Source organism: Choloepus didactylus, chromosome 2 (genome assembly GCF_015220235.1).
Source record: "Choloepus didactylus isolate mChoDid1 chromosome 2, mChoDid1.pri, whole genome shotgun sequence".
NCBI lineage: Eukaryota > Metazoa > Chordata > Mammalia > Pilosa > Megalonychidae > Choloepus > Choloepus didactylus.
The window spans coordinates 194,213,886-194,241,345 of record NC_051308.1 but is presented as its reverse complement, the minus strand read 5'-3'; the positions used below and the strand labels follow the sequence as shown (position 1 = coordinate 194,241,345).

General features: G+C 36.8%; 1 protein-coding gene and 1 pseudogene across 2 annotated transcripts in view; both read left to right on the top strand.

Annotated features, from left to right (window-relative positions):
- The window catches only part of SCP2 (sterol carrier protein 2), a 239,240-nt gene that overhangs the window by 75,097 nt on the left and 136,683 nt on the right, over positions 1–27,460 (top strand). For both annotated transcript variants that reach the window (XM_037827204.1, XM_037827205.1), the window contains 4 exons: positions 432–495; positions 10,218–10,304; positions 11,496–11,646; positions 12,762–12,909. In XM_037827204.1, coding sequence (XP_037683132.1) covers positions 432–495; positions 10,218–10,304; positions 11,496–11,646; positions 12,762–12,909 — 450 coding nt within the window. The remainder of the gene's footprint in view (positions 1–431; positions 496–10,217; positions 10,305–11,495; positions 11,647–12,761; positions 12,910–27,460) is intronic.
- Positions 2,595–4,708, top strand: LOC119527312 (annotated as a pseudogene).

Genomic DNA, 27,460 nt, shown 5'->3' with positions numbered 1-27,460 from the left:
GCCAGTGACCAAGGATCTCTGGCAGCCAGCCCCAGAACACCAGTCTTTGGGGAGAAGCATTGCTTTGTTGATGCCTCGATTTTGGCTTTCTCCTAGCCTCAAAACCATGAGCCAATAAATTCCCATGGTTAAGCCAACCCATTTTATAGTATTTGTTTTATCAACCAGAAAACTAAAACAACTGGGTAAAATAGACCAGTGTGAACTATTTTTATTTCTTATGCCTGTTAGTTGATTCAATTCATTAAATATACCCAAGTTTACTTATGAAGAAATGTTTATGTGAGGGATCAGTGTTGAAGTCTCCAATCTTGATACATAGCAAGAGAAAATGTGAAAATATTTTGCAAGACACTGAGCAGCATTTCAACATTTATTAGCAAGCAGTATAAAAACATTCACCCGCTGATAGATGTTTGCTTTCTCTACAGGAACAAAACTTGAACATTTTGCAAAAATTGGATGGAAAAATCATAAACATTCAGTTAATAACCCGTAAGTATTTGAGAGACATGGGCTAATAAAAATATGCCTGCTGTAAAATATAGAACTTTATGCTTGAATGTAAATACAAGATCTCAAAGATACTAACTAAACTTTTGACTACTTTTTAGTTCTTGGCCTGTATTTATTTAGAATACCATGTAAGATTAATGACTCTTTTTTAAAAAAAAAAAGTGGATGGCTGGTATTAAAAGATATAATTGTCATACACTGCAACTCTAGTGGAAGAAATTTATTATAATAATTTGAATTGGAAATAGCCACTTAACATTTTAGGCCATTCATTACAACTTTTCTCCATTTGTTTTGATCAATTAAAAACTTTATTTGTAAAATACGTATTTGTAACTTGGATATGTTTTAGTTATTTCTGCATCATTGTTACTCTGGCAGAGTAATATGTTTATTTATGTCTTAGAAATAATCTGAAGTAAAATTGTATCAAATGTATTACAGATTATTAATCTTTGTACTAATTTTTGTATCTCTAGTGCTTAGCACAATGCCTAGCTCATAGCAAATACTTAATGTTTTTTTGACTAAAATTGGTCCATTAGGAGTATAGTTGAGGCCACATAATTAGAATCACTACAGAAGAAGTAACACCAGGCGATATAAGAATGCTAGGTAGCCTTACTGAATGCTAATTATGTGTCACTGTGCCAGATACTTTTATGTACATTTTCATTTAATCCTTTCAAGGACCCTATAAGGTAGATATTATTTTCCTCATTTTATAGGTGAGGAAAATGAGGCTTACAAAAATTAAACAACTTGCCCAAGATCATTTTAGGTAGTGGCAAAATACTCTGTTCATACTTTTCTTCATCCTAGATTATAAACTTGAGGGCAAGAGCCATCTCCTATCTTATGTTTTTAATGCTTGACATCATGCCTGGAACATAATAGTTGCTCTGTAAATTGTTTCTGAAGTATTAAACAAATTTTGCCACATTTAATAAACATAAAAACATGACAAGGAACACTTGACACATAGTCCTAATACCTTATGCAGCTTCTAGTTCTCCTTCTCTTGATTTTAAATTGATGTTTGAATTCTGGACATACCTAACTTAAAAATATTTTCTAGTCTCGTGCTCTAGTTCTAAAGGTATTTTTACTGTGAAAGTTTTAGTGAATTCCTGTTCTTGTGAGATAAAATCCATACTTCTTAGTATGAGATAGCATGCCCATTATAATTTGGCCCATTTCTATTTTGCCAGTCTCATTTGTTTCCACTTCCTTTGATATTCCCAGTCTCTAACTTCACCAGATTACTTGTTTTTTCCCCAGGTGTGCTATACAGGACTTGGTTCTATGTTTTTACTTATTATTTGGGAATATCATTCTGCCTTTCTTCTGTTTGGTGAACATCTACTAACCCATCAAGTCCCAGCCCAAGTATCATCACCTTTCTTAACACCTTCCTAAAGTTTACTAGGCATAATGTTTTTCTTGTGAGCTTCATTACATTCTTTGCATATCTCTATTATAACACATCACACAGTATCATAGTTATGAATAGTCTCCTCTGATGAACCCCTTGAGAGCAGGGATTAACTCATCTTTTTATTCTTAGTGTCTAGCAGGATAGTTGGAACATAGTATATGTACAATAAAACTTTGCTATCACTGAAAAGGAGAGTAATCTTAAACTCATAAAGATGGTCTAGAACTTATTTATTTATCCTTAGAACTTGGAGAACCATTAAAAATTCCTGTGAATTCCTGAAACCAGCAAGGAACTCTAGCAATATTCTGAGGAACTGATAACACTATGGTTCCTGGCTTTGAGAAGCCTCAAAGAGCAGATCCTGCTTTCTCCAGAGAATCAAAGCTTGTATGTCTCCTCCAAGTCTTCCTCCTGTTTAACTCCCTGACTAACCTGGTACTCATTTATCTACTCGTTACAGCAGTCTTCTTAAGGCATTTCATTAATTCATTTGCTCATTCAGCACATACATATTCAGCAGCCAACTATGTGCAAGACACTGTTTTAGCTGCTGCTGATACAGAAGTGAACAAGACCAACAAGTTCCCTGCCCCCATGATGCTCCATATACATTATAAGGTCTCCGTTGTGTTGAATAGGCAAATATTATTTATGGATGTTAGTTTCATCATTTAAAACGCTTTCAGTCAAGAATAGCCTTCTAGATTTGGCTAAGCAGTTTCAAATGCTGACTTCTTGCACTAGATTTTCCTTAGCAAGAGAAAAAAGAGAATTCGGGGTCTTCTGAATAGTCATTACAGCTACTCTGTTACATATTCCTAAGAAGGTTAAGTTAGGAAACTATTCTCGGCCGCCGCCTGGCGCACACAGAATGCGGAGGTCCCGGGGGAAGCCGCCGCCCTCCGCCCTCGGCTCACTCGCCTTCACCTGAGCTGCCGCAGCAGCGCCTCAGGCAGTCGCAGCCGGAGAACAGATTTGATAATTGGCTGCATTAAAAGTAAAGAGAACAAAAGTCCAGCCATTAAATATAGAACTGAAAACACTCCAGAGCTTGTCAGCACAAGTGTCAGCCTTTATGGAGCAGAACACACTGCAGTGTCACCGTCATCATCAGCAAGGGGAGCATCTGTTAATTTTTAGCAATCTTTCCATAACATCGTTTGGAGGATCTTCAGGACTGACACCTTTTGGAGGAGCATCTTCCTCATTCTCGGTGGTGCCAACTTCATATCCCACTGGTTTAACAGGTGGTGTTACTGTATTTGTGGCCTTATATAATTATGAAGCTAGAACTGCAGAAGACCTTTCATTTAAGAAAGATGAAAGATGTCAGATAATGGTATGGAAGGAGACTGGTGGGAAGCAAGATCAATTGCTACAGGAAAGAATGGTTATATCCCTAGCAATTGTGTAGCACCAGCAGACTCCATTCAGGCAGAAGAATGGTAATTTAGCAAAAACAGGGAGAAAAGATGCTGAAAGATTACTTCTGAATCCTGGAAACCAACGAGGTATTTTCTTCATAAGAGAGAGTGAAACTGCTAAAGGTGCTTATTCCCTCTCTATTCATGATTGGGATGAGATAAGAGGGGACAATATGAAACACTACAAAATTAGAAAACTTGACAATGGTGGATACTATATCACAACCAGAGCACAATTTGACACACTGCAGAAATTGGTGAGACACTACACAGAGCATGCTGATGGTTTATACCATAAGTTAACAACTGTGTGTCCAACTATGAAACCCCAGTCTAGCAAAAGATGCTTGGGAACTCCCTCGAGAATCTTTGCGACTAGAGGTTAAACTAGGACAAGGGTGTTTTGGTGAAGTATGGATGGGAACATCTAATGGAACCATAAAAGTAGCAATCAAAACACTAAAACCAGGTACAATGATGCCAGGAGCTTTTCTTCAAGAGGCTCAGATCATGAAGAAATTAAGACATGATAAACTTGTTCCACTGTATGTGGTTATTTCTGAAGAGCCAATTTACATGGTCACTGAATTTATGTCAAAAGGGAGTTTAGCAGATTTCCTTAAGGAGGGAGATGGAAAGTATTTGAAGCTCCCACAGCTGGTTGATATGGCTGCTCCGATTGCTGATGGCATGGCATATATTGAAAGCATGAGTTGTATCTACCTCGACCTTTGGGCTGCTAATATTCATGTAGGAGAAAACTTTGTGTGCAAAACAGCAGATTTTGGTTTAGCAAGGTTAATTGAAGACAATGAATATACTGCAAGACAAGATGCAAAATTCTCAATCAAATGGACAGCTCCTGAGGCTGCACTGTATGACCGATTTACTGTAAAGTCCGATGCGTGGTCATTTGGAATTCTGCAGACAGAACTGGTAACAAAGGGCAGAGTTCCATATCCAGGCATGGGGAACAGCGAAGTGCTGGAGCAGGTGGAACAGGGATACAGGATGGTTTGCCCTCGGGGCTGTCCAGAATCCCTACATGAATTGATGAACCTTCATTGGAAGAAGGACCCTGATGAACAACCAACATTTGAATATATTCAGTCCTTCTTGGAAGACTACTTCACTGCTACAGAGCCACAGTACCAGCCAGGAGAAAATTTATAAGTCAAGTAGCCTATTTTATATGCACAAATCTGCCAAAATATAAAGAACTTGTGTTGAGTTCCTCACTTAAGTACAGGAATCAAAAGAAGAAAATCTTCACTCTGCATGTAATTTTTTTCATTCAGTTTTATTGAGAAGTATTTACATACCATACAGTCATCCATGGTGTACAATCAACTGTTCACAGTACCATCATATAGTTGTGCATTCATCACCCCAATCTTTTTTTGAACATTTTCCTTACACCAGAAAGAATTGTAACAAGAATAAAAAATAAATGTAAAAAAGAACACCCAAATCATCCTCCCCCATCCCATCTATTTTTCATTTAGTTTTTGTCCCAATTTTTCTACTCATCCATCCATACACTGGATAAAGGGAGTGCGATCCACAAGGTTTTCACAATCACACTGTCACCCCTTGTAATCTACATTGTTATACAATCATCTTCAAGAGTCAAGGCTAACTGGGTTGGAGTTTGGTAGTTTAAGGTATTTACTTCTAGTTATTCCAGGACATTAAAACCTAAGAAATGTTACCTATATAGTGCGTAAGAATGTCCACCAGAGTGACCTCTTGCCTCCATTTGAAATCTCTCAGCCACTGCAGCTTTATTTTGTTTCATTTCGTATCCCCCTTTTGGTCAAGAAGATGTTCTCAATCCCGCAATGCTGGATCCAGGTTCATCCCTGGGAGTCATATCCTGTGTTGCCAGGGAGATCTGCACCCCTGGGAGTCACTCTGCATGTTTTTTTTTTAAACGGAATTAATGAAATTTTAACTGGAGTTCTAGACATAGTTGCACAAAACCACTTTTTTTTCCCCAGGTGTTCAACTCTGAAGTACCAATGATGAATTTTGCAACTTATTGCAGAGTCTAAAGATAAAGTATAGCTAAGATGTTAATGACAGTGTGAGTGATAGCATGACAATGAAGAGCAACAAGGCTACTGTTTATAAATCCTCTTTCCCCCTCCCCCCAATTCAGAATTGTTAAGGGAAAATTATTTATTATTGCAGTCAAAACTTGGGACATAAAAAGTTATACATAATAAAATTTATAATCAAGGAACTTCATGAACCAAACAATTCCATCCAGTGTAAAAATTTTTTTTTTTGCATTCATTAAGTTGAACTGTTAATATGCAATCTGAATATATGCCTCCTTTTGCATGGACATGGACCAGGTTTCTTGGAAGCAAAAAGGAATATAAGCAGTATCTAAAACTTGATTAAATGTTATCCCTCAGCAGTGGAATTTGAAAGTATAATATAGTATGATAATATTCATTCACAGAACTGGAAAGTGGAATAAGAAATTTTTCACTTTAATCATTTTCTGAATAGGTTAATTTAGAATAATGAAGATAACTAGGAAGTGAGTTAATCTTTTATAAGGTTGCATTGATTTAAAAAGGCAATAGATGATTAAAATTGTACTGTCCAATACAAGGGGAAATCTTTTAATCTTTAGATACCATGAAAACTAAGACCCAGGATTTAAACAATGCTTTTTCAAAATATAGACTTAGTATTGTAGATGTTGCTAATATGTACTTATGGGGAAGGGTGCCACAAATATAAAATATCACTAGATCAGGGACTTGAATGCACTTCTGCTGTTAATGAGTATAGACTAAGAGAGAAAAATGTATTTAAAAGAAATAAGAGAAAAGAAAATGTGAAATCTTTACAGGTAGAGGGATGGAATGGAATGTTTAATATTGATGTCATGGAGTGACAAAATGACTTTACTGGCACTCAGAGCTACTCACTTATCTCTTTTCTGAGACTTTTTAAGAATTATAAGGTATGATTATAATTTTTCTTGGTATACATACTACATAAGTGTTAAATCCTCAAAATAGTGACGTTAAGGCTTCCTATTTATTCCAGTATACAGCTTTTCCTCAAAACATTTTTAAAACTCCAGTCTTCAAATTTCTGTTTTATCTTAAATTCACTTTTTAAAATATACTTAATGGTGACAATTTTTTCTCTTTTAGAATATAATTGATTTGAGGAGGAAAACTAATTCAGAATAATAATAATGCAAAAAAGAGGATAGTTTTTGCCCATTTATAATTAAAGTGGAGAAGTGCAACATAAAGTAAGATTGGTTTTTATGACTAAGTTACAAAGAAATTCCAAAATATGAATTTGAATAGCAGCATTACTGGTTTAAGTGTCTAGCAAAGGAAAAATGAGTATGATAAAAGTCTAATATTTATGTTTTTAAAATACTCTATTTTATAGTCACACTTTAAATACAGCAATAACATCAGGGCCCCATATTTTAGTAATGTAATTTTTAACTGCCATCACTTACCTGATTTAATTATGAAATTTAAAATTCTGTGCCATCGTGTCAGTTGGAATTCAAACCATTTTAAAATGTGACAAATGAACTTCATGCAAGTTGGCAACAGTTTGGGTACTAAAAATTGTGATGTTTCTTATGTTTATATAACCTGCTTAGTATTGAATTCCTGTACCAAGGGGTCCTCCTAAGGAAGAGTGCATCATTATTTACCCTTAACTTCTACAACCCTGTGACATCAGATTTTTAAAGGGCTTTGTGTGAACTATGATACTGTAATTTTTCTAAGCATTTTGAAAAGGGAACATGATAAATGTATTAATGCTTTTAAGAAAAATAAGACAGGAAAAGTTGATGATATTCATTAGGTTTTAACTGAATGGAGCAATTCCTTGTAATAACAATTGTATAGTAAGGAAATAAAACACTAACTTGATGTGTATTCAGTTTAAATGGTTATGGATTTTTAAATTGCCAAGAAAAATAAACAACTTTGTGCATTTGAAGATTTTTTTCAACAGCTTGTTTTCTTCACTCTCTTAATGTGGAACTTAACACTCACCCAAAAAAAAAAAACAAAAACAACTTTCTAGCACAAACACTTTTTTAAGTGAATGATGGTAGCCTGAAACTTAATACTTTTATAAAGTATTATAATATTGTTTTGTGGATAATTGAAATAAAATTTCTCATTGAATGCAAAAAAGAAAAGAAAGAAAGAAAGAACGAAACTATTCTCAAGTTCTTTCTCACAAACTTTAAGAATACGTGAAGGTGGTAGACTCTGTGACAAGTAGATCGGTGTTAGGGATAGCCCACACCTCTTGAACCTTCAGACCCGTCTCTTTAACTTTCTCCCAGTCATCTCTCTATGGAGATGTCTGTGCTGGTTTGAATGTATTATGTCCCCCAGAAAAAGGCATATTCTTTGATGCAATCTTGTGGGGCAGACATAATAGTGGGGATTAAGTTGGAACATTTGGATTAGGTTGTTTGCATGGAGATGTGCCCCACCCAACTGTAGATGATAACTGATGGGATATTTCCATGGAGGCGTGGCCCCACCCATTCAGGGTGGGCCTTGACCATTGGAGCCATATAAACGTGCTGATTCAAAGAGACTGAACTGAGTGCAGCTGTGAGTGACGTTTTGAAGAGGAGCAAGCTTGCTAGAAAGGAACGTCCTGGGAGAAAGCCGTTTTGAAACCAGAACTTTGGAGCAGATGCCAGCCACATGCCTTCCCAGCTAACAGAGGTTTTCCGGATGACTTTGGCCGTCCTCCACTGAAGGTACCCGATTACTGATGTGTTACCTTGGATATTTTATGGCCTTAAGACTGTAACTGTATAGCCAAATAAACCCCCTTTTTATAAAAGCCAATCCAACCCTGGTGTTTTGCATTCTGCAGCATTAGCAAACTGCAACAATGTCCTATAAGTGCCTCAGACTGAACATGTCCGTAAAGAATATATCATTTCCTCTTAACCTATTCTTTCTTCAGCGTTCTCCATCTTAGTGAATGACATCAGAGGACATCTAGAGATCCAAGATAGAAAACCATATACGTCATCCTTGTCTCTGCCTTGTTCCTCAGTGGGTCATATGCAGTTGGGGATGAAGTCTTAGTGATTCTGCCTCCTTACTGTCTCTTGAATTCATCAATTCTCTTCATTTTTCAATTCCAGTTCCCTACTTTAGGCCGTTATCGTTTCTGCCTTTCTTATTGCCACAGACCCTAAAAGTGATTTACTTGTTTCAGGTAATGACTTTTACAATCCATTTTCCACATCACAGTCCTCTGGGGAAAATAACAAATCTGATTATGTCACTCCCCAGCTTATATCCTTTAGTAGTTTCCCCATTGTTTTGTACAAAATACAAGCACCATAAAGTGGCATTTCATGATCTGATCCCTGTTCATTTCTGTTGCCCCATCTTTTTCACCTTGCCTCCCATTCCCTACCAGACTTCATGCCCTGGCCTCAATGAACTATGTCACCTCAAGAGGCTTTGCATGTGCTGCTCCTTCTGCCAGGAATCATCTCTCTTCTACTTCCTCTTCTTTGCCTAAGCCCCCTCTGGCTCCCAGGTTTGAGGCACATCCTGGGTGCTCCCTTAGCGTCTGTATCACATTTCTACCACAGCATTTGTCATGATGTATTAGAATTGTCTGTTTGTTTGCTACTGAATCAGACTGAGTTCCTTGAGAGTAGGGACTGTGTCCATGTCACCAGTGCCTAGAACAGGATCTAGGACATATATGGTGTTTTTTTGAAAGTTGGTGTATTACTTCCCCAGCTCCCAAAACAAATACCATGAGCTGGCTCAACAGCAGGAATTTATTGGCTCACAGTTTAAAAGGCTAGAAGGCTTGCTTCTTCCTGGGGTCAGTATCTTCTGGCTGGCCAGCAGTCTTTGGGGTTCCTTGGCACTTCCATCACATGGCAACGCACATAGCGACATCTTCTCCATTCTCTTCTGGGTTTCATTGACTTCCAACTTCTAGCTGCTCCCTGTGGTTTCTCTCTTTCTGTGTCCAATTTCCTTTGCCTATAGGACTTTAGCCATATTGGATTCAAAAAGCCCACTGTTATTCAGTTTGGGTACACCTTAACTAATAATATCTTCAAAGGTCCTATTTACAAGTGGATTCACACACAGGACCAGGGGATGGAACCTTGTATTTTGTGAGAGACAAGATTCAATGCGCAACAGCTGGCAATGGTAAAAATTAACTTCAGAAGCAAAGGTGCAGATACTCATCCATAGATCTGAGTACACAGGCTTTGCCCTTTAAACATTTGAATTGCTTGTTAATTTCCATACCAATTGAAGTTTTTGTTTTAGAAAACTCCTGCTGCTGAGTTTTGGTCAGAGTAGAGTTTCTGAAACCATCTAATTGAATTGTTATAGGCATCAAAGAGAATAAAAATAAGTTTTTTCCTTGCAGCCATCAGAAGGGAAATGTGTTTTGAAGAATGCAGATAATTTATTACAGGTTTCTACATTTATTTGAGTTCTATTAGCTTTCATTAAGTGTACTTGCATAATATCTTTGCTACAAAAGTTGGCTGAATGGCAGATCATTTAATTTTGCTTTTAAGCAACTAGCAGTTTGTAATTCTACAGGGAAAAAAAAGATAGTATTTTGGAATTACTATTTCGTTAAACAGAATTCACAAGGATTATTTATTAAAGGTTGAAACTATTTATAAAAGTCTGTTTTTTGTTTGTGAAAAAGCATATTTGAATATTATTCTCCCTTTAACTTCTGGCCCAGTACATAGTCAACAAAAACTGTAATGCTACCTCACATTCAGTAACTACTTATTTTGTGTTTAGGTATTGCCAGTTCCAAAAGGAATACAGTTTAGATGAAGTGATGGCATCGCGAAAAGTTTTTGATTTTTTGACTCTCTTACAATGTTGGTAAGAAAAACACTTTTTTAAATGTTTAATAGAGAAAAGTAACTGCTGGTCTCATTGCCCTCCCCTCTGTGAAATAAACTTCAGGCTCTGTATCTGGGTATGGCTTTTATAGGCTTCCTACCAATATATATGTATAGTCCTGCCAACCCAGATCCTCTCGGTTACCTTCATTAGAACACCCTTACTTACTACTCTTGCCTAGAAACAGACTGTCTCTTCTCTTCGAAAATTATACTTTATTTCCTTCTCTCATAACTTATGGGAGTTTGTTTTAATTGTATTTATTCATTAAAATATGGCTGAGAAGGCCAGTGGTGTCAAAAGATTTTCTTTGTGGGTATTTCATTTTCTTCGTTGTCTTCTTCTACCGTAGGAAATTTTAGTCAATTGTAGCAGCTGAGAGTAAAAGTGAAATGAGGAAAAAAAATAATAGCTCCAAGAATGATGATGATAGTTTTACACTGAAAATTGCTTCTGTGTTGTAGTAGATTGAGTGAGTGCTGTATAACTCCTGTCTGTGTCCTAGTTATCACTGGGCTGTGCCCTGGAGATACTGGCTGGGGTGGAAGTGAACAAGTGGGGTCAGCTATCTTCTGTAGCAATATGAGGGTCTGCCTGTTTAGAAAATCCAGCTGATCTCACAGAGGGCATCTTGTGTTTTGCCCACCTTCTTCACAACTTGCTCTAAGGGAATTGATCTATTCTGAGGATATCTCAAGAGTCTTACCCAAACCACAGACTTTCCAGTATCTCCTGTTTCCTCCTTTCCCAGTTTCCAAATGATTCCAGAACTGAGTTATTTGGAAAATAAGACGTTGGCGCTACATAGGTCTACAGTAGAATCTTGATTGTACTAGGATAGGAATAACCTTAAAGACTCACTCTTCAGAAGTCATTAGAAGATGCCTTATATATCTGCAGAGGCAAATATGGGATTTTTTGCAGTAAGATCTTTTTTGGGGAAACTTTCAGAGATGGATGAGCAGTGACTGGCAACATTTTAAGTTCTTGATGGTGGTTCAATTCTCAGATAGAAATAATGTGCAATTTTTAACTGCAGATGTTACCAAGAGGACAGTTCACTGACCAGCAAGCATCCTTGGCCTTTCTTCCCAATAGGTAGAACTCATGGTCTGAAATCAAGGATTGACATGGTTCAGGGTATAAATAATTATTTTTTCCTTCTTTTAGCCCCACTTCAGATGGTGCTGCAGCGGCCATTTTGGCTAGTGAAGCATTTGTACAGAAGTATGGCCTGCAATCCAAAGCTGTGGAAATTTTGGCACAAGAGATGGTGACTGATTTCCCAAGCTCATTTGAAGAAAAAAGTGTTATTAAAACGGTGTGTCAGAGATTCTGTTTTGTTAATCAAATTGAGGGATTGCTGTTTAAAACTTCAAGGTGTCACCATGTTGTCATCAGCTCTGGAAGCTATTTACTCAGAAAAAAAAATCGGCCTAGAAATTTTAATACGGTAACCCATCCTGAAGAATCTGTTAAGGGAAAACAACAGATGAGAGCAGATGCTTCTTATAATAGAATTAAAATGATAATTTTAATTAACTAGACATGCTATTATTTTTATTTCAAGTCAACTAAATATACCTAGAATTTTAATCTCACATTGTTAAAGAGAAAACAAGGATGTTTTCAGTGACCTCTCTCGACACACTTCATTCCAAAAATCCTGATCTGAAGATTGAGTACAAAATGGAGGTTGGAAAAAAAGATAAGAATTCAGACCCACAGTTAGCTGACTATTTGAAAAAATATATATATATTTTATATATATGAAAATTACACTTTACAAAATTATTTTACAATGATGTGAATTTGGAAATATCACTATAACTTGCCCAAGAATGCAAAGAGGCAGAGGTGGAACTTATACTTAGATTATAGTATAAGAGATTATTTTATGATTATAATACATTTCCCATTACAACACAGTTTTATTCCTTGAAGGGAATTGTGCTTGCATGCTGTTTTCATTATCTGAGGTCAAAGAGGTGTTCAAAGCAAGGACATGGGACACATAGGTTTGAATCCTCTATGATCTTCTAAAAGAAGATTATGTATTTTCATATAGAAATTCCCACATGTATTTCAGTGTTTCTGAATCATAATCTGTTGATAAAGTGCTTCCATGCACAACCATACATTGTAGCTTAATAAAGTTTTTGTGACTTAAGACCATATATGGCTTCAGGAATTATAAATCCTTTTCGTGTGTCTTTTTTCTTTAAAGAAAAATTTGAACCTTTATTATAATAGACTTTTAAATGTGCATGCTTCCTCCTGAATATTATTTTATTTTGATTTTCTTTGTACTGTAAAATCAAATGAGCTTTCAATGTGTTGTCAATTCTAAGCTGTTAAGGTTTTGCATATATTAATCTCTTATAACATTTCATTTTCTAAAAGGCCCAGTTTTAATGACCTTAATTTTGGTTTTAGATTGGCTTCGATATGAGTAAAGAAGCTGCAAGAAGGTGCTATGAGAAATCTGGCTTAAGACCAAGTGATATTGATGTAATAGAACTTCATGATTGCTTTTCAGTCAATGAACTTCTTACTTATGAAGCACTGGGACTCTGTTCGGAAGGTAATATCTTTGAAGAGGGCAGATTAACTTAGTAAATTTCAGTTCGACCATTAAACAAAATAGTTTTCTAATTGCCTTTCTTTCCATGGTGGCTCTGCCACATTATGCAAAGTGATTGTAAGCTATTTTGCTACTGGGCTTTGTAAAACATTAGTTTTAGATAACTGGAATACTGAGATAGCAGAGCATACAAATAATTTGTATTATTTAAATCAGGAGTCCTTATGATGTACTGCTAAGAGATAAAAAGATATAAAATTACATAGGTACTACCAACTATTTCAAATTGTGTTTAAAATAAAGCCTAGCAAGAAATGGAAATATTAGATGTTGGGATCTGGAGAATTTTTTTTCTTTTAATTTACAAAGTGGTTATACCATATTACATTATTAACAGCAGACTATGAGAGTTTCAGTTGCTTCACTAACAGTTGATATGGTCAGTGTTAGGGACTGAATCACATCCCCCACAAAGACATGTTCAAGTCCTAACCCCAGGTCCTGTGAGTATGAACTCATTTGTAAATAGGATCTTTTAAAGATCCTATTAGGGTGAGGCCAAATGGAATCACCGTAGACCTTAACCCAATATGAATGGAGTCCTTATAAGCAAAGGAAATTTGGATAAGTTAGTAGAAGTGAGGAGACATATTGCTTTTTTAAAACAATTATTTTTTTAATTAGAGAAGTGGGCTTACAAAGAAGTTGTGTAAAAAATACAGCGTTCTCATATACCCCCATTGTTGACACTTTGCATTGGTATAGTTTGTTACAATTGATGAAAGAACATTAAAATAGTACTATTAACTGTATTCCATAGCTTACATTAGTTGTATTTTTCCCCATATACCACTCTATTATTAACACTTTGTAATAGTGCATACATTTGTTATAATTCATGAAAGAACATTCTTATACTTGTACCATTAACCCCAGTCCATCATCCACAACAGGATTCACTGTGATATACAGTCCCATGTTTTATCTTCTAACTTTCATTCTAGTAACATACATGACCCAAAACTTCCTCTTTCAACCACATTCACATACTAATTCAGGACTGTTAATTACAGTTGCAATACTGTGCAGTCATCATCACCATCCACCTCCAAACCTTCACAATCAACCTAAATCGAAGTTCTGTATAAATTAAGCATCAGCTCCTTATTCTTTATCTGCTATCTATCCCCAAGTAACCTGCATTCTAGATTCTGACTCTATGAGTTTACTTATTCTAATTGTTTCAAAACAGTGAGATCATACAATATTTGTCCCTCTGTTTCTGGCTTATGTCACTCAGCTTAATGTCCTCAAGATTCATCCATGTTGTCATATGCACCAGGACTTCATTTCTTTTTATAGTTGAATAATAGTCCATCCTAAGTATATATGACATATTGTTTATCCATTTATTAGTGATGGTCACTTGGGTTGCTTCCATCTTTTGGCAATTGTGAACAATGTTGCTGTGAACATCTGTGTGCAAATATCTGTTTGACTCCCTGCTTTCCATTCTTTTGGGTATATACCTAGTAGTGGGATATGATAGTTCTATACTTAGCCTCCTGAGGAACCGCCAAACTGCATTCCATAGTAACTGCACCATTTTACATTGCCACCAGCAATGAATGAGCATTCCTGTTTCTCCACATCCTCTCCAACACTTATTTTCCATTTTTTTAATAGCAGCCATTCTAATGGTTGGGAACTCAGTGTGGTTTTGATTTGCATTTCCCTAATAGTTAGTGATGTTGAGCATCTTTTCATGTGCTCTCTAGCCATTTGTATATTCTCTTTGGAGAAAGTGCTGTCAAGTCTTTTGTCCATTTTTAATTGAGTTTTCTTTTTATTGTTGAGTTGTGGGATTTCTTCATATATTCTGGCTATGTCTACCACTAGTAGGTTGTCTTTTCACTTTTGTGACAATGTCCTTTGATACATAAAAGTTTTTCATTTTGAGGAAGTCCCATTTATCTATTTTTTCTTTTGTTTCTTGTGCTTTGGGCATAAAGTCTAAGAAACCAATGCCAAACACAAGATCCTGAAGATGCTTCCCTACATTTTCTTCTAAGAGTTTTATAGTCCTGGCTCTTATACTTAGCTCTTTGATGCATTTTGAGTCATTTTTTTGTGTATGGTGTGAGATAGGGGCCCTCTTTGATTCTTTTGCATATGAATATCCAATTCTCCTAGCAGCATTTGTTGAAGAGAGTGTTCTTTCTCAGTTGAGTGGACTTGGCACCTTGTCAAAAATCAGTTGTAAATAGGTGTGAGGGTCTGTTTCTGAACTCTCAGTTCAATTCCTTTGGTCAGTTTATTTAGCTTTATGCCAGTACCATGCTGCTTTGACCACTGTAGGTTTGTAATATGCTTTAAAGTCAGGAAGTGTGAGTCCTCAAACTTTGTTCTTCTTTCTCAAGAAGTTTTTGGCTATTTAGGGTCCCTTACCCTTCCAAATAAATTTGATAATTGGCTTTTCCATTTCTGCAAAATAGACTGTTAGAATTTTGTTTGGGATTGCATTGAATCTGTTAATCATTTTGGGTGGAATTGACATCTTAACAATACTTAGTCTTCCAATCCATGAACATGGAATGTCCTTTAGGTCTTCTTTGATGTTTTAAAGCAATGTTTTGTAGTTTTCTATCAGTTCTTTATATCTTTGATTAAATTTATTCCTAGATATCTGATTCTTTTAGCGTCTATTGTAAATAGAATTTTTTTTCTTGATTTCCTCCTTGGATTGCTCATTACTAGTGTATTGAAACACTACTGATTTTTTTGCATGTTTGTCTTGTTCCTTGCCACTTTGCTGAGTTCATTTATTAGCTATAGTAGCTTTGTTGTCAATTTTTCGGGACTTTCTATATATGAGATCATGTCATCTGAAAATAGAGAAAGTTTTACTTCTTCCTTTCCAATTTGGCTGCATTTTATTTATTTTTCTTATCTAATTGCTCTGTCTATAACTTCCAATACAATGTTGAGTAACAGTGGTGACAGTGGGTATCCTTGTCTTTTTCTAAATCTTAGGGAAAAGGTTTCAGTGCGTGATTGAGTATGATGTTAACTCTGGGTATTTCATATATGCCCTTTATCATATTCCTTCTATTCCTATTTTTCTAAGTGTTTTTATCAAGAAAGGATGCTGAATTTCATAAAGTGCCTTCTTTGCGTCAATGGAGATGAACATGTGGTTTTTTCCCTGCATTTTGTTGATGTGGTATATTACATGAACTGATTTTCTTATGTTGAACTGCCTTTGCATACCTGGGATAAAACCCACTTGATCTTAGTATATAATTCTTTAGATGTACTGTTGGATTCAATTTGCAAGTATTTTGTTGAGGACCTTTACATCTATATTCATAAGAGAATTTCATCTGTAATTTTCTTTTCTTGTGTTATCTTTTTTTTTTAAGTCAATTTAGTACTAGCAAGTAGTTTATTTATCTTTTAAAATGCTGATAATGAAGCAAAGTAACAGTCAATTAAATGTGTTTAAAAATTAACAAAAGACTATATTGATTAAATTTTATTTACTTTTTATAAGAAACAAAAAAAATCTTCAGTTACAATTAAAAGAAGGATTAAAATATAAAGATTAAGCATTCTTAATATTACTCTGGGCTCTACAAATTTAAACATTAAGACTATTTTCTTTCTATAACCACATAGATTACTCATTCTCAAAAGAAATGAAAATTGGTTCTTGGGGATGAAAAAAATTACTCTTTTTACATATAAAGTACAGACATACAAATAGTACATAAATAGAAATACAGAGTATTGTGATTCTACAATTTCATAGGGGGAGAAATTAGGGAAAAAATGTCTAAAATGGTTTCTTAGACAGGCAATAATGAAAAATTTGTGGAACACTGGTTTAGAATTTTGTAACTCAAATGTCATTTGGAATAGCCTGTTTTGATTTAGAAAAAAAGAGTAATTTACCTCCTAGAAATCCCTACATTATTCAGTAGTTTTAATTGCTCTTAAACCTATCTCTATGAATGTTTCCCATTAGCCTTCTTGTGTTTGAAAACAGGGCTTGGAGAAGAAACCTGGGTTTGAGTTACAGTTTTATCAAGTTCTAGTCATGTATTCTTTTTTTTTTTTTTTATTAAATTCAGTTTTATTGAAATACATTCACACACCATACAATCATCCATGATATACAATCCACTGTCCATAGTATGATAACATAGTTATGCATTCATCACCACAATCTATCTCTGAACATTTTCCTTACATCAGAAAGAACCAGAACAAGAATAAAAAATAAAAGTGAAAAAAGAACACCCAAATCATCCCCCCATCCCACCCCATTTGTCCTTTAGTTTTTATCCCCATTCCTCCACTCATCCATACACTAGATAAAGGGGGTGTGATTCCACAAGGTCTTCACAATCACACTGTCACCCCTTGTGATCTACATTATTATATAATTGTCTTCAGGAGTCCAGACTGCTGGGTTGGAGTTTGGTAGTTTCAGGTATTTACTTCTAGCTATTCCAATACATTAAAGCCTAAGAGGTGTTATCTATATAGCGCATAAGAATGTCCACCAGAGTGACCTCTTGACTCCATTTGGAATCTCTCAGCCACTGAAACTATTTCGTCTCATTTTGCATCCCCCTTTTGGTCAAGAAGATACTCTCAGTCCCACGATGCCGGGTCCACATTCATCCCCGGGAGTCATACTCTGCGTTGCCAGGGAGATTTACACCCCTGGGAGTCGGGTCCCACGTAGGGGGGAGGGCAGCGAGTTCACCTGTCGAGATGGCTCAGTTAGAGAGAGAGAGGGCCACATCTGAGCAACAAAGAGGTACTCAGGGGGAGACTCTTAGGCACCATTGCATACAACTTTAGACTCTCCTTTGTGGTAATGAGCTTCATAAGGGCAAGTCCCATGCTCGAGGGCTCAGCACATCAAACCGCCAGTCCCAATGTTTTTGACAACATCAACACCAGTCCAGGTGAGGATGTCCAACACATCCGCACCTTCCCCCAGATCCTCGGGGCTGGGGAAGGGGAGGCTGTAAATATATTTTTTATAATCTGCCCAAATTACTCTGGGATGTGTCACTATTTCACTCCAGCCTATACTAACCTACCATATCTCACTTCCTATTCAAAGTTCCATGCAATTGTGGTGTTTGAACAAATCGACTGTAGAGTTGTACCATTTAGAAAATTCAGATCCTGTACCAAATAGATACCTCTTTCCTTGGTCTCATACGGAAGTTGAAGTTTTAAAACACAATCAGTTTCAACCTTTACCCTTTGGCCTGGCTTGCCCTGGTCTTAACCAGACCTGCTTCATTCATATCACTAATTGAAGTCTGGGCTCTTTTTCAGCTTTTTTTTTTTGACAGTGGCTGTATGCACTAATACTGACATTCATATCTGCCGAGCTCTAGCTCTGAGTTTCAGGCATCTCAGAGATATGCATTGTTCCAGAGACCAATCAGGTTATACGCTAGGGGATCAGCATCTCAAAGTTTAGAGATAGGCCTTACAATTCAGGGATAGAGTTAACTGCTGTAAGAGCTTACAATCTAAGGACTATTACAATTATTGTGTCCACGTTAGGCTATGTTCTAAGATTCAATTCTGAGTTTACACATTGTAGTTAGTCCATATTGGTGAGGCATCATCCCTCTCACCATGTTTTCTCCAACACTTTTACTCCTATATATATATTTTCCTACAATTTTATAGAGTTATGTTCACATACCATACATTTATCCACAGTGTACAATCAGTTGTTCATGGTATCATCATAAAGTTGTACATTTATCACCACAATCAGCACTTGAACATACTGATTACAAGAAAAATTGTTTTGTTTTTTTTTTTTAGCAATAAGAAAAAATGATAAAAAGAAAAATAACATGTCATACAATACAATATACTAGTAAGGACAGCAAATAACACCACTACCAAGGATCCCATATTACTCCGCTATATCCTCCTCTCATATACATTTAGCATTGGCATATTGCCTTTGTTACATTTAATGGAGGTATGTTACAATGTTACTGTTGACCATAGACTCCAGTTTGCTTTGATTATGTTTTTTCCTGAATACCATCCCTTTTTCAAATTTCTACATGGTTGACATTCATTTCCTTTCGCACATGCAAAAACATTTTTATATTTGTATATTTAGTAACAGTCATTGGCCACTCCAGTTTTTGCCACGTTATACAGTCCCAGTCTTTATCATCTATCTTTACCTCTGGTGTCATACATTCTCCTATCTCACCTCTTTCAGCTTTACTCACAGACATCTTTGTTCAGTGTACTTACAATACCGTGCTACCATCACACAGTATTATGCTATCTATTTCTGGATCTATGCAATCAATCCTAAGCATTCTGTAGTCCTTCAGCATCAAATGGCTGATCTCTGCCCTCTTTCTATCTCCTGGTCGCCTGTGTTGTCAGCTTTTAACTCCCAAAGTTTGTTCATTAACGTCTGTTCATATTAGTGAGACCATACAGAATCTGTCCTTTGTTTCTGGCTAACTTCACTCAACGTAATGTCCTCAAGGTTCATCCACATTATTACATGATCCATGTCTTTGTTCTGTCTTACAGCTGCATAATATTCCATCATGTGTATATACCACAGTTTGTTTATCCACTCATCCTTTGATGGACATTTGGGCTGTTTCCATCTCTTGGCAATTGTGAATAATGCTGCAATAAACATTGGTTTACAAATGTCTGTTTGTGTCTTAAGTTTCAGTTCCTCTGAGTATATACCCAGCAATGGAATAGCTGGGTCATATGTCAAATCTATATTTAGCTTCCTGAGGAACCTCCATACTGTCTTCCAGAGTGGTTGCACCATTCTACATTCCCACCAACAATGAATAAGTGTGCCTCTTTCTCCACATCCTCTCCAGCACTTGTCATTTTCTGTTTTTTGGATAATGGCCATTCTGGTAGGTGTGAGATGATATCTCATTGTGGTTTTGATTTGCATTTCCTTGATAGCCAGTGAAGTTGAGCATTTTTTCATATGCTTTTGAGCCATTTGTATTTCCTCTTCAGAAAAATGTCTGTTCATGTCTTTTGCCCATTTTTTAATTGGATTGTTTGTCTTTCTGTTATTGAGATGCAGGATTCCTTTATATATTTGGGATATTAAACCCTTATCTGATATGTGGTTTCCAAATATCATCTCCCATTGTGTAGGTTGCCTTTTACTTTTCTGACAAAGTCCTTTGATGTACAAAAGTGTTTAATTTTGAGGAGATCCCATTTGTCTATTTGTTCTTTGGTTGCTCGTGCCTTGGGTGTGAGGTCTAAGAAACCACCTCCTTTCACAAGATCTTTAAGATATTGCCCTACATTTTCTTCTAAGAGTTTTATGGTCTTGGTGCTAATGTTTAGGTCTTTGATCCACTTTGAGTTAATTTTGGTATAAGGTGTGAGATGGACATCCTCTTTCATTCTTTTGGAAATGGATATCCAGTTCTCCAAACACCATTTATTGAACAGGCTGCTCTTTCCCAGTTGCTTCGGCTTCACTGCCTTATCAAAGATCAGTTGTCCATAGATGTGAGGGTCTACTTCTGAACACTCAATTCGATTCCATTGATCAGTATATCTGTCCTTATGCCAGTACCATGCTGTTTTGAGCACTGTAGCTTTGTAATATGCTTCAAAGTCAGGTAGTGTGAGACCTCCCACTTCATTCCTCTTTCTCAAGACATTTTTGGCTATTCGGGGCACCTTACCCTTCCAAATAAATTTAGTTATTGGTTTTTCTATTTCTGTAAAGTAAGTTGTTGGGATTTGAATTGGTATTGCATTGAATCTGTAAATCAGTTTAGGTAAAATTGCCATCTTAACTATATTTAGTCTTCCAATCCATGAACATGGTATGTTCTTCCATTTTTTCAGGTCTTGTTCAATTTCTTTTAGCAGTTTCTTATAGTTTTCGATGTAAAGGTCTTTTGTGTCCTTGGTTAAGTTTATTCCTAAATACTTGATTCTTTTGGTTGCTATTGTAAATGGGATTTTTTTCTTGATTTCCTCCTCTTGTTGCACATTACTTGTGTATAGGAACACTACAGATTTTTGCGTGTTGATCTTGTAGCCTGCTTCTTTGCTGTATTCCTTGACTAGTTCTAGTAGCTTTGCTGTAGATTTTTCTGGATTTCCTACATATAGACTCATGTCATCTGCAAATAGTGAAAGTTTTACTTCTTCCTCTCCAATTTGGATGCCTTTTATTTCTTTTTCTTGCCTAATTGCTCTAGCTAGAACTTTCAGCACAATGTTGAATAGCAATGGTGATAGTGGGCATCCCTGTCTTGTTCCTGATCTTAGAGGAAAAGCTTTCAGTCTCTCCCCATTGAGTGTGATGTTAGCTGTGGGTTTTTCATATATTGCCTTTATCATAATTAAAAAGTTCCCTTCTATTCCTATCCTTTGAAGTGTTTTCATCAGGAAAGGATGTTGAATTTTGTCAAATGCCTTTTCTGCATCAATCGAGATGATCATGTGGTTCTTCTGCTTTGATTTATTGATGTGGTGTATTACATTAATTGATTTTCTTGTGTTGAACCAGCCTTGCATACCTGGAATAAATCCCACCTGGTCATGGTGTATAATTCTTTTAATGTGCTGCTGGATTCAATTTGTGAGTATTTTGTTGAGGATTTTTGCGTCTATATTCATTAAAGAAATTGGTCTATAATTTTCTTTTTTTGTAGTATCTTTGTCTGGTTTTGGTATTAGGGTGATGATGGCTTCATAGAAAGAGTTAGGTAGCTTTCCCTCTTCTTCAATTTTTTTGAAGAGATTGGGCAGGATTGGTACTAATTTGTTCTTGAATGCTTGGTAGAATTCACATGTGAAACCATCTGGTCCTGGGCTTTTCCTTTTTGGGAGCTTTTTGATGACTGACTCAATCTCTTTACTTGTGATTGGTTTGTTGAGGTCATCTATTTCTTCTTGAGTTAATGTTGGTTGTTTATGCTTTTCTAGGAAGTTGTCCATTTCATCTAAGTTGTCTAGTTTATTAGCATATAGTTGCTCATAGTATCTTCTCATTATCTCCTTAATTTCTGCAGGGTGTGTAGTTATATTTCCTTTCCCAATTCTGATTGCATCTATTTGCATCTGCTCTCTCTCTTTTTTTTTTTTTTGTTAGCCTAGCCAGTGGTCCATTGATTTTATTGATTTTCTCAAAGAACCAACTTCTGGTTTTGTTGATTCTCTCTATTGTTTTCCTGTTCTCAATTGCATTTATTTCTACTCTAATCTTTGTTATTTCTTCCCTTCTGCTTGCTTTGGGGTTAGTTTGCTGTTCTTTCTCTAATTCCTCCAGGTGAGCAGTTAACTCTTCAATTTTTGCTCTCTCTTCTCTTTTAATATAGGCATTTAGGACAATAAATTTCCCTCTCAGCACTGCCTTTGCTGCATCCCATAAGTTTTGATAAATTGTGTTTTCATTGTCATTTGCCTCGAGGTATTTACTAATTTCTCTTGTAATTTCTTCCTTTACCCACTGGTTTTCTAAGAGGGTGTTGTTTAGCCTCCGTATGTTTGTGAATTTTATGACCTTCTGCCTTTTATTTATTTCCAACTTCATTCCATTGTGGTCTGAGGAAGTGTTTTGTATAATATCAATATTTTTAAATTTGTTGAGACTTGCTTTGTGACCCAACATGTGGTCTATCCTAGAGAATGTTCCATGAGTACTTGAGAAAAAAAGTGTATCCTGCTGTTGTTGGATGTAGTGTTCTATAAATGTCTGTCAAGTCTAGTTCATTTATCATACAATTCAGCATCTCTGTTTCTTTAGTGATCCTCTGTCTACATGTTCTATCCATTGATGAGAGTGGTGTATTGAAGTCTCCAACTATTATTGCAGAGGTATCTATTTCTCCTTTCAGTGATTGCAGTATTTCCCTCATGAATTTTGGGGCATTCTGGCTTGGTGCATAAATATTTATGACTGTTATGTTTTCTTGATGAATTGACCCTTTTATTAATATATAGTGTCCTTCTTTGTCTCTCTTAATTGTTTCGCTTTTGAAGTCTAAGTTTCTGATATTAATATAGCTACTCCCGCTTTTTTCTGGTTGTTGTTTGCATGAAATATCTTTTTCCAACCTTTCACTTTCAGTCTATGTTTGTCCTTGTGTCTAAAGTGAGTTTCTTGTAGACAGCATATAGATGGGTCCTGTTTTTTAATCCATTCTGCCAGTCTGTGTCTTTTTATTGGGGAGTTTAATCCATTTACATTTAGTGTTATTACTGTAAGGGCAGTACTTTCTACTACCATTTTGTTTTTTGGAATTTATATGTCGTATCTTATTTTTTCCTCTCCTTTTACCTTTCCTGATAATCTTCATTTCTGCACTCTTCTCCAACTCTCTCTCTCCTGTCTTTTCCTATCAGCCTGTAGCACTCCCTTTAGTATTTCTTGCAGTGCCGGTCTCTTATTCACAAACTCTCTCAGTGTCTGTTTGTCTGAAAATGTTTTAATCTCTCCCTCATTTTTGAAGGAAAGTTTTGCTGGATATAGAATTCTTGGTTGGCAGTTTTTCTCTTTCAGTATCTTAAATATATCATGCCACTGTCTTCTTGCCTCCATGGTTTCTGCAGAGAAATCTGTACATAGTCTTATGGACTTTCCCTTGTATGTGATGGATTGCTTTTCTCTTGCTGCTTTCAGAATCCTCTCTTTGTCTTTGACATTGGACAATCTGACCAGTAAGTGTCTTGGAGTAGGTCTATTGGGATCTATTCTATTTGGGGTATGTTGTACTTCTTGAATCTCTAATTTTCTGTCTTTTATAAGAGTTGGGAAATTTTCAGTGAATATGTCTTCTATTACTCTTTCTGCCCCTTTTCCCCTCTCTTCTCCTTCTGGGATACCCATAACACATATATTTGTGCGTTTCATGTTGTCACTCAGCTCCCTAAGACCCTGCTCATATTTTTCCATTTTTTTCACCATCTGTTCTTTTGTGTGTATGAATTCGAATGACCTGTCTTCCAGTTCACTGATCCTTTCTTCTGCCTGTTCAGATCTACTGTTGTGTCCCTCCATTGTGTTTTTCATCTCCTCCATTGTGGCCTTCATTCCCATGAGTTCTGCCATTTGTTTTTTTAAGTTTATGAATTCTTCTTTATGGTCAGCCAGTGTCTTCTTTATATCTTTCAGCTCTTTTGCTATATCTTCCTTCATTTCATCAAATTTATTTAGCATTAGTTGCCTCCACTCCTGTGTCTCAGCTGAGCTATTAGTTTGTTCCTTTGGCTGGTCCATGTTTTCATGTTTCCTGGTATGGCTTGTTATCTTAAGTTGTCTAGTCATCTGATTTTCTTGGTTAGTTTATTTTGGAGCTTGTTTTCTGTCTTTTACCTAGTGGTTTTCTTGTTGGTTGGCTTTGTTCTCTGGCCTCTGTTATTCAGTTCAACTTATTCTAGACCTCTAACTTAGGTTCTATTTAGTTGATCAGAATTTTTCACCTCTTGTTTTTTCTGTTTCTTGCTCTGCCTCTATGTAACCTTTTTGTGAGTGGGTGTCCTCATTTGTGGTCGACCCTAGTCAGATTTTCCCAGTCTAGTGAGGCCCAGGTCTCATTGGGAGGGTATGGAGTTTTCCTGAGAATGAGACCCTCCTATGAGGCCTTTAGAATTGGTGCTTTTCCTCTCCTGTCCAGCAGGTGGCACTGGCCAGCCCGCAGCTCCCCCTCCAGTGTAAGGAGGTGTGGAGACTTTAGTTCTCCTGGTGACTCTGATCCTGTCGGGGGTGTGGCTGCCTGAAGCCGGAATCTGAATTCCAGCCCCTGGGGTCTGAATTCCCAGAAGGAGGACTGCCAGTTGAGCTGGACCTCCCTCCACTCTCCCAATCCTCAGAACTCCAGTTGTCTCTCAGGGGCACTATTCCCTTCTTCCCTCTCCTCTTTGGGGCCTCTCCAGGTAGATTCCTTGGTCAGCCTGAGTTGCCAATTAAAGACAGGGGTGGAGGCCTTCAGTAGTGAATACGGAATTCAAAGACACTTTGGGTACTCTGTCTCCCCCAAGCCCAGCCTAGTCCCTCAACCTGGGCTTTACGATAGAAAATAACCACATATATTACTTTTAGATTTGAAAAAAAAAAAAAAAAAAATTAGAAAATAAATCAAAAAAAAGAAAAAGGAAAAAAAAAAAATTGTCTCTTTTAAAAGTCTTTCCCCAGCCTGGAAGTTTTGTCAGTGTCAGAATAGAGCATTTAAAGATATGCTTTGGGCTATTGTCTGATAATTCGTCTACAACAGCTTCAGTTCCACCCCTGCCGGAGGCTTTTGAAATGCAAAAAGATAAGGGATCAGTGAGAAGCCAGAAGGGACAAAATGTAGGGGAAAAAAATGGCTTTTTTGGAGTCTAGGAATGGGTGTCCGCTTTTAGGTGCCCCCACTTCTCGGAGCCCAGCCCTTCTTTAGCACCCCAGCTCCCAAAGTTAGTTAATTAATTTGTTAATTAATTCTGCAGTTGAGGCTGGGTTGAGCCTCCCTTCTTGCCCTCAGCCGATTGCTGTTTTTTGTTTTTTTTTTTCCCCCTTTCAGGTAGCTGGCAGCAAGACAGTCTGTGAGGTCTGGGTGGGGAGGGGCGCCAGACCCCTGGTCCGGGGAACTTACAATGTTCGCTGCGATCTCAGCTTTTCCTCCAATTACAGACTTGTGTCCAATGTGTGACTGGTTACTGGAGACCCCGAAAACACTGTTTCATATAGTTCTTGGGTAATTGCCAGCTGCTCTAGGGGAGAGACGAAATTCTGCTCCTCACCACTCCGCCATCTGGCCTCTTGTATTATCTTTACCTGGCTTTGGCATTAGGGTAATGCTCGCATGATAGAAGGAGTTAGGTATTATTTCCTCCTCTTCAATTTTTTTGGAAGTGTTTGAACAGGATTGGTATTAACCTTTTTTTTTTTTTTTTTCATTTTTATTGAGATTGTTCAGATACCATATAATTATCCAGAGATCCAAAGTGTACAATCACTTGCCCCTGGGTACCCTCATACAGCTGTGCATCCATCACACTTAATTTTTGTTCAATTTTTAGAAACTTTTCATTACTCCAGACAAGAAATAAAGTGAAAGATGAAAAAAGAAAAAAAGAGAAGGAAACTCTAAACCTCCCCTGTCCCTAACCAACCCCCTTCAATTGTTGACTCCTAGTATTGATATAGTACGTTTGTTACTGTTTATGAAAAAATGTTGAAATACTACTAACTCTAGTATATAGTTTGTAATAGGTATATAGTTCTTCCCTATATGCCCCTCTATTATTAACTTCTAATTGTATTGTCATACATTTGTTCTGGTTCATGAAGTGATTTCTAGTATTTGTACAGTTGATCATAGACATTGCCCACCATAGGATTCAGTTTTATACATTCCCATCTTTTGACCTCCAACTTTCCTTCTGGTGACATATATGACTCTGAGCTTCCCCTTTCCACCTCATTCACACACCATTCGGCACTGTTAGTTATTCTCACATCTTGCTACCAACACCCCTGTTCATTTCCAAACATTTAAGTTCATCCTAATTGAACATTCTGCTCATACTAAGCAAGAGCATCTACATTTCTTCCACAAGGCAGGAGGGAGAGTCAAAGAAGGTAGAGAGGCAAAAGAAAGAGGAAACAAAAAAATGACAGCTAGGAAGCAGCAAAAGGAAAAATAACCTTAAATCAAAGTAGAATAAAGAATCAGACAATACCACCAATGTCAAGTGTCTAACATGCCTCCCCTATCCCCCCCTCTTATCTGCATTCATCTTGGTATATCACCTTTGTTACATTAAAGGAAGCATAATACAATGATTCTATTAGTTACAGTCTCTAGTTTATGCTGATTACATCCCTCCCCCAATGCCTCCCCATTTTTAACACCTTGCAAGTTTGACATTTGCTTGTTCTCCCTCGTAAAAGAACATATTTGTACATTTTATCACAATTGTTGAATACTCTAGATTTCACCAAGTTACACAGTCCCAGTCGTTATCTTTCCTCCTTTCTTGTGGTGTCTCACATGCTCCCCACCTTCCTCTCTCAACCGTATTCATAGTTACCTTTGTTCAGTGTACTTACATTGTTGTGCTACCATCTCCCAAAATTGTGTTCCAAACCACACACTCCTGTCTTCTATCACCCTGTAGTGCTCCCTTTAGTATTTCCTGTAGGGCAGGTGTCTTGTTCACAAAGTCTCTCATTGTCTGTTTGTCAGAAAATATTTTGAGCTCTCCCTCATATTTGAAGGACAGCTTTGCTGGATACAGGATTCTTGGTTGGCAGTTTTTCTCTTTCAGTATCTTATATATATCACACCACTTCCTTCTTGCCTCCATGGTTTCTGCTGAGAGATCCGCACATAGTCTTATTAAGCTTCCTTTGTATGTAATGGATTGCTTTTCTCTTGCTGCTTTCAGGATTCTCTCTTTGTCTTTGACATTTGATAATCTGATTATTAAGCGTCTTGGCGTAGGCCTATTCGTATCTCTTCTGTTTGGAGTACGCTGCACTTCT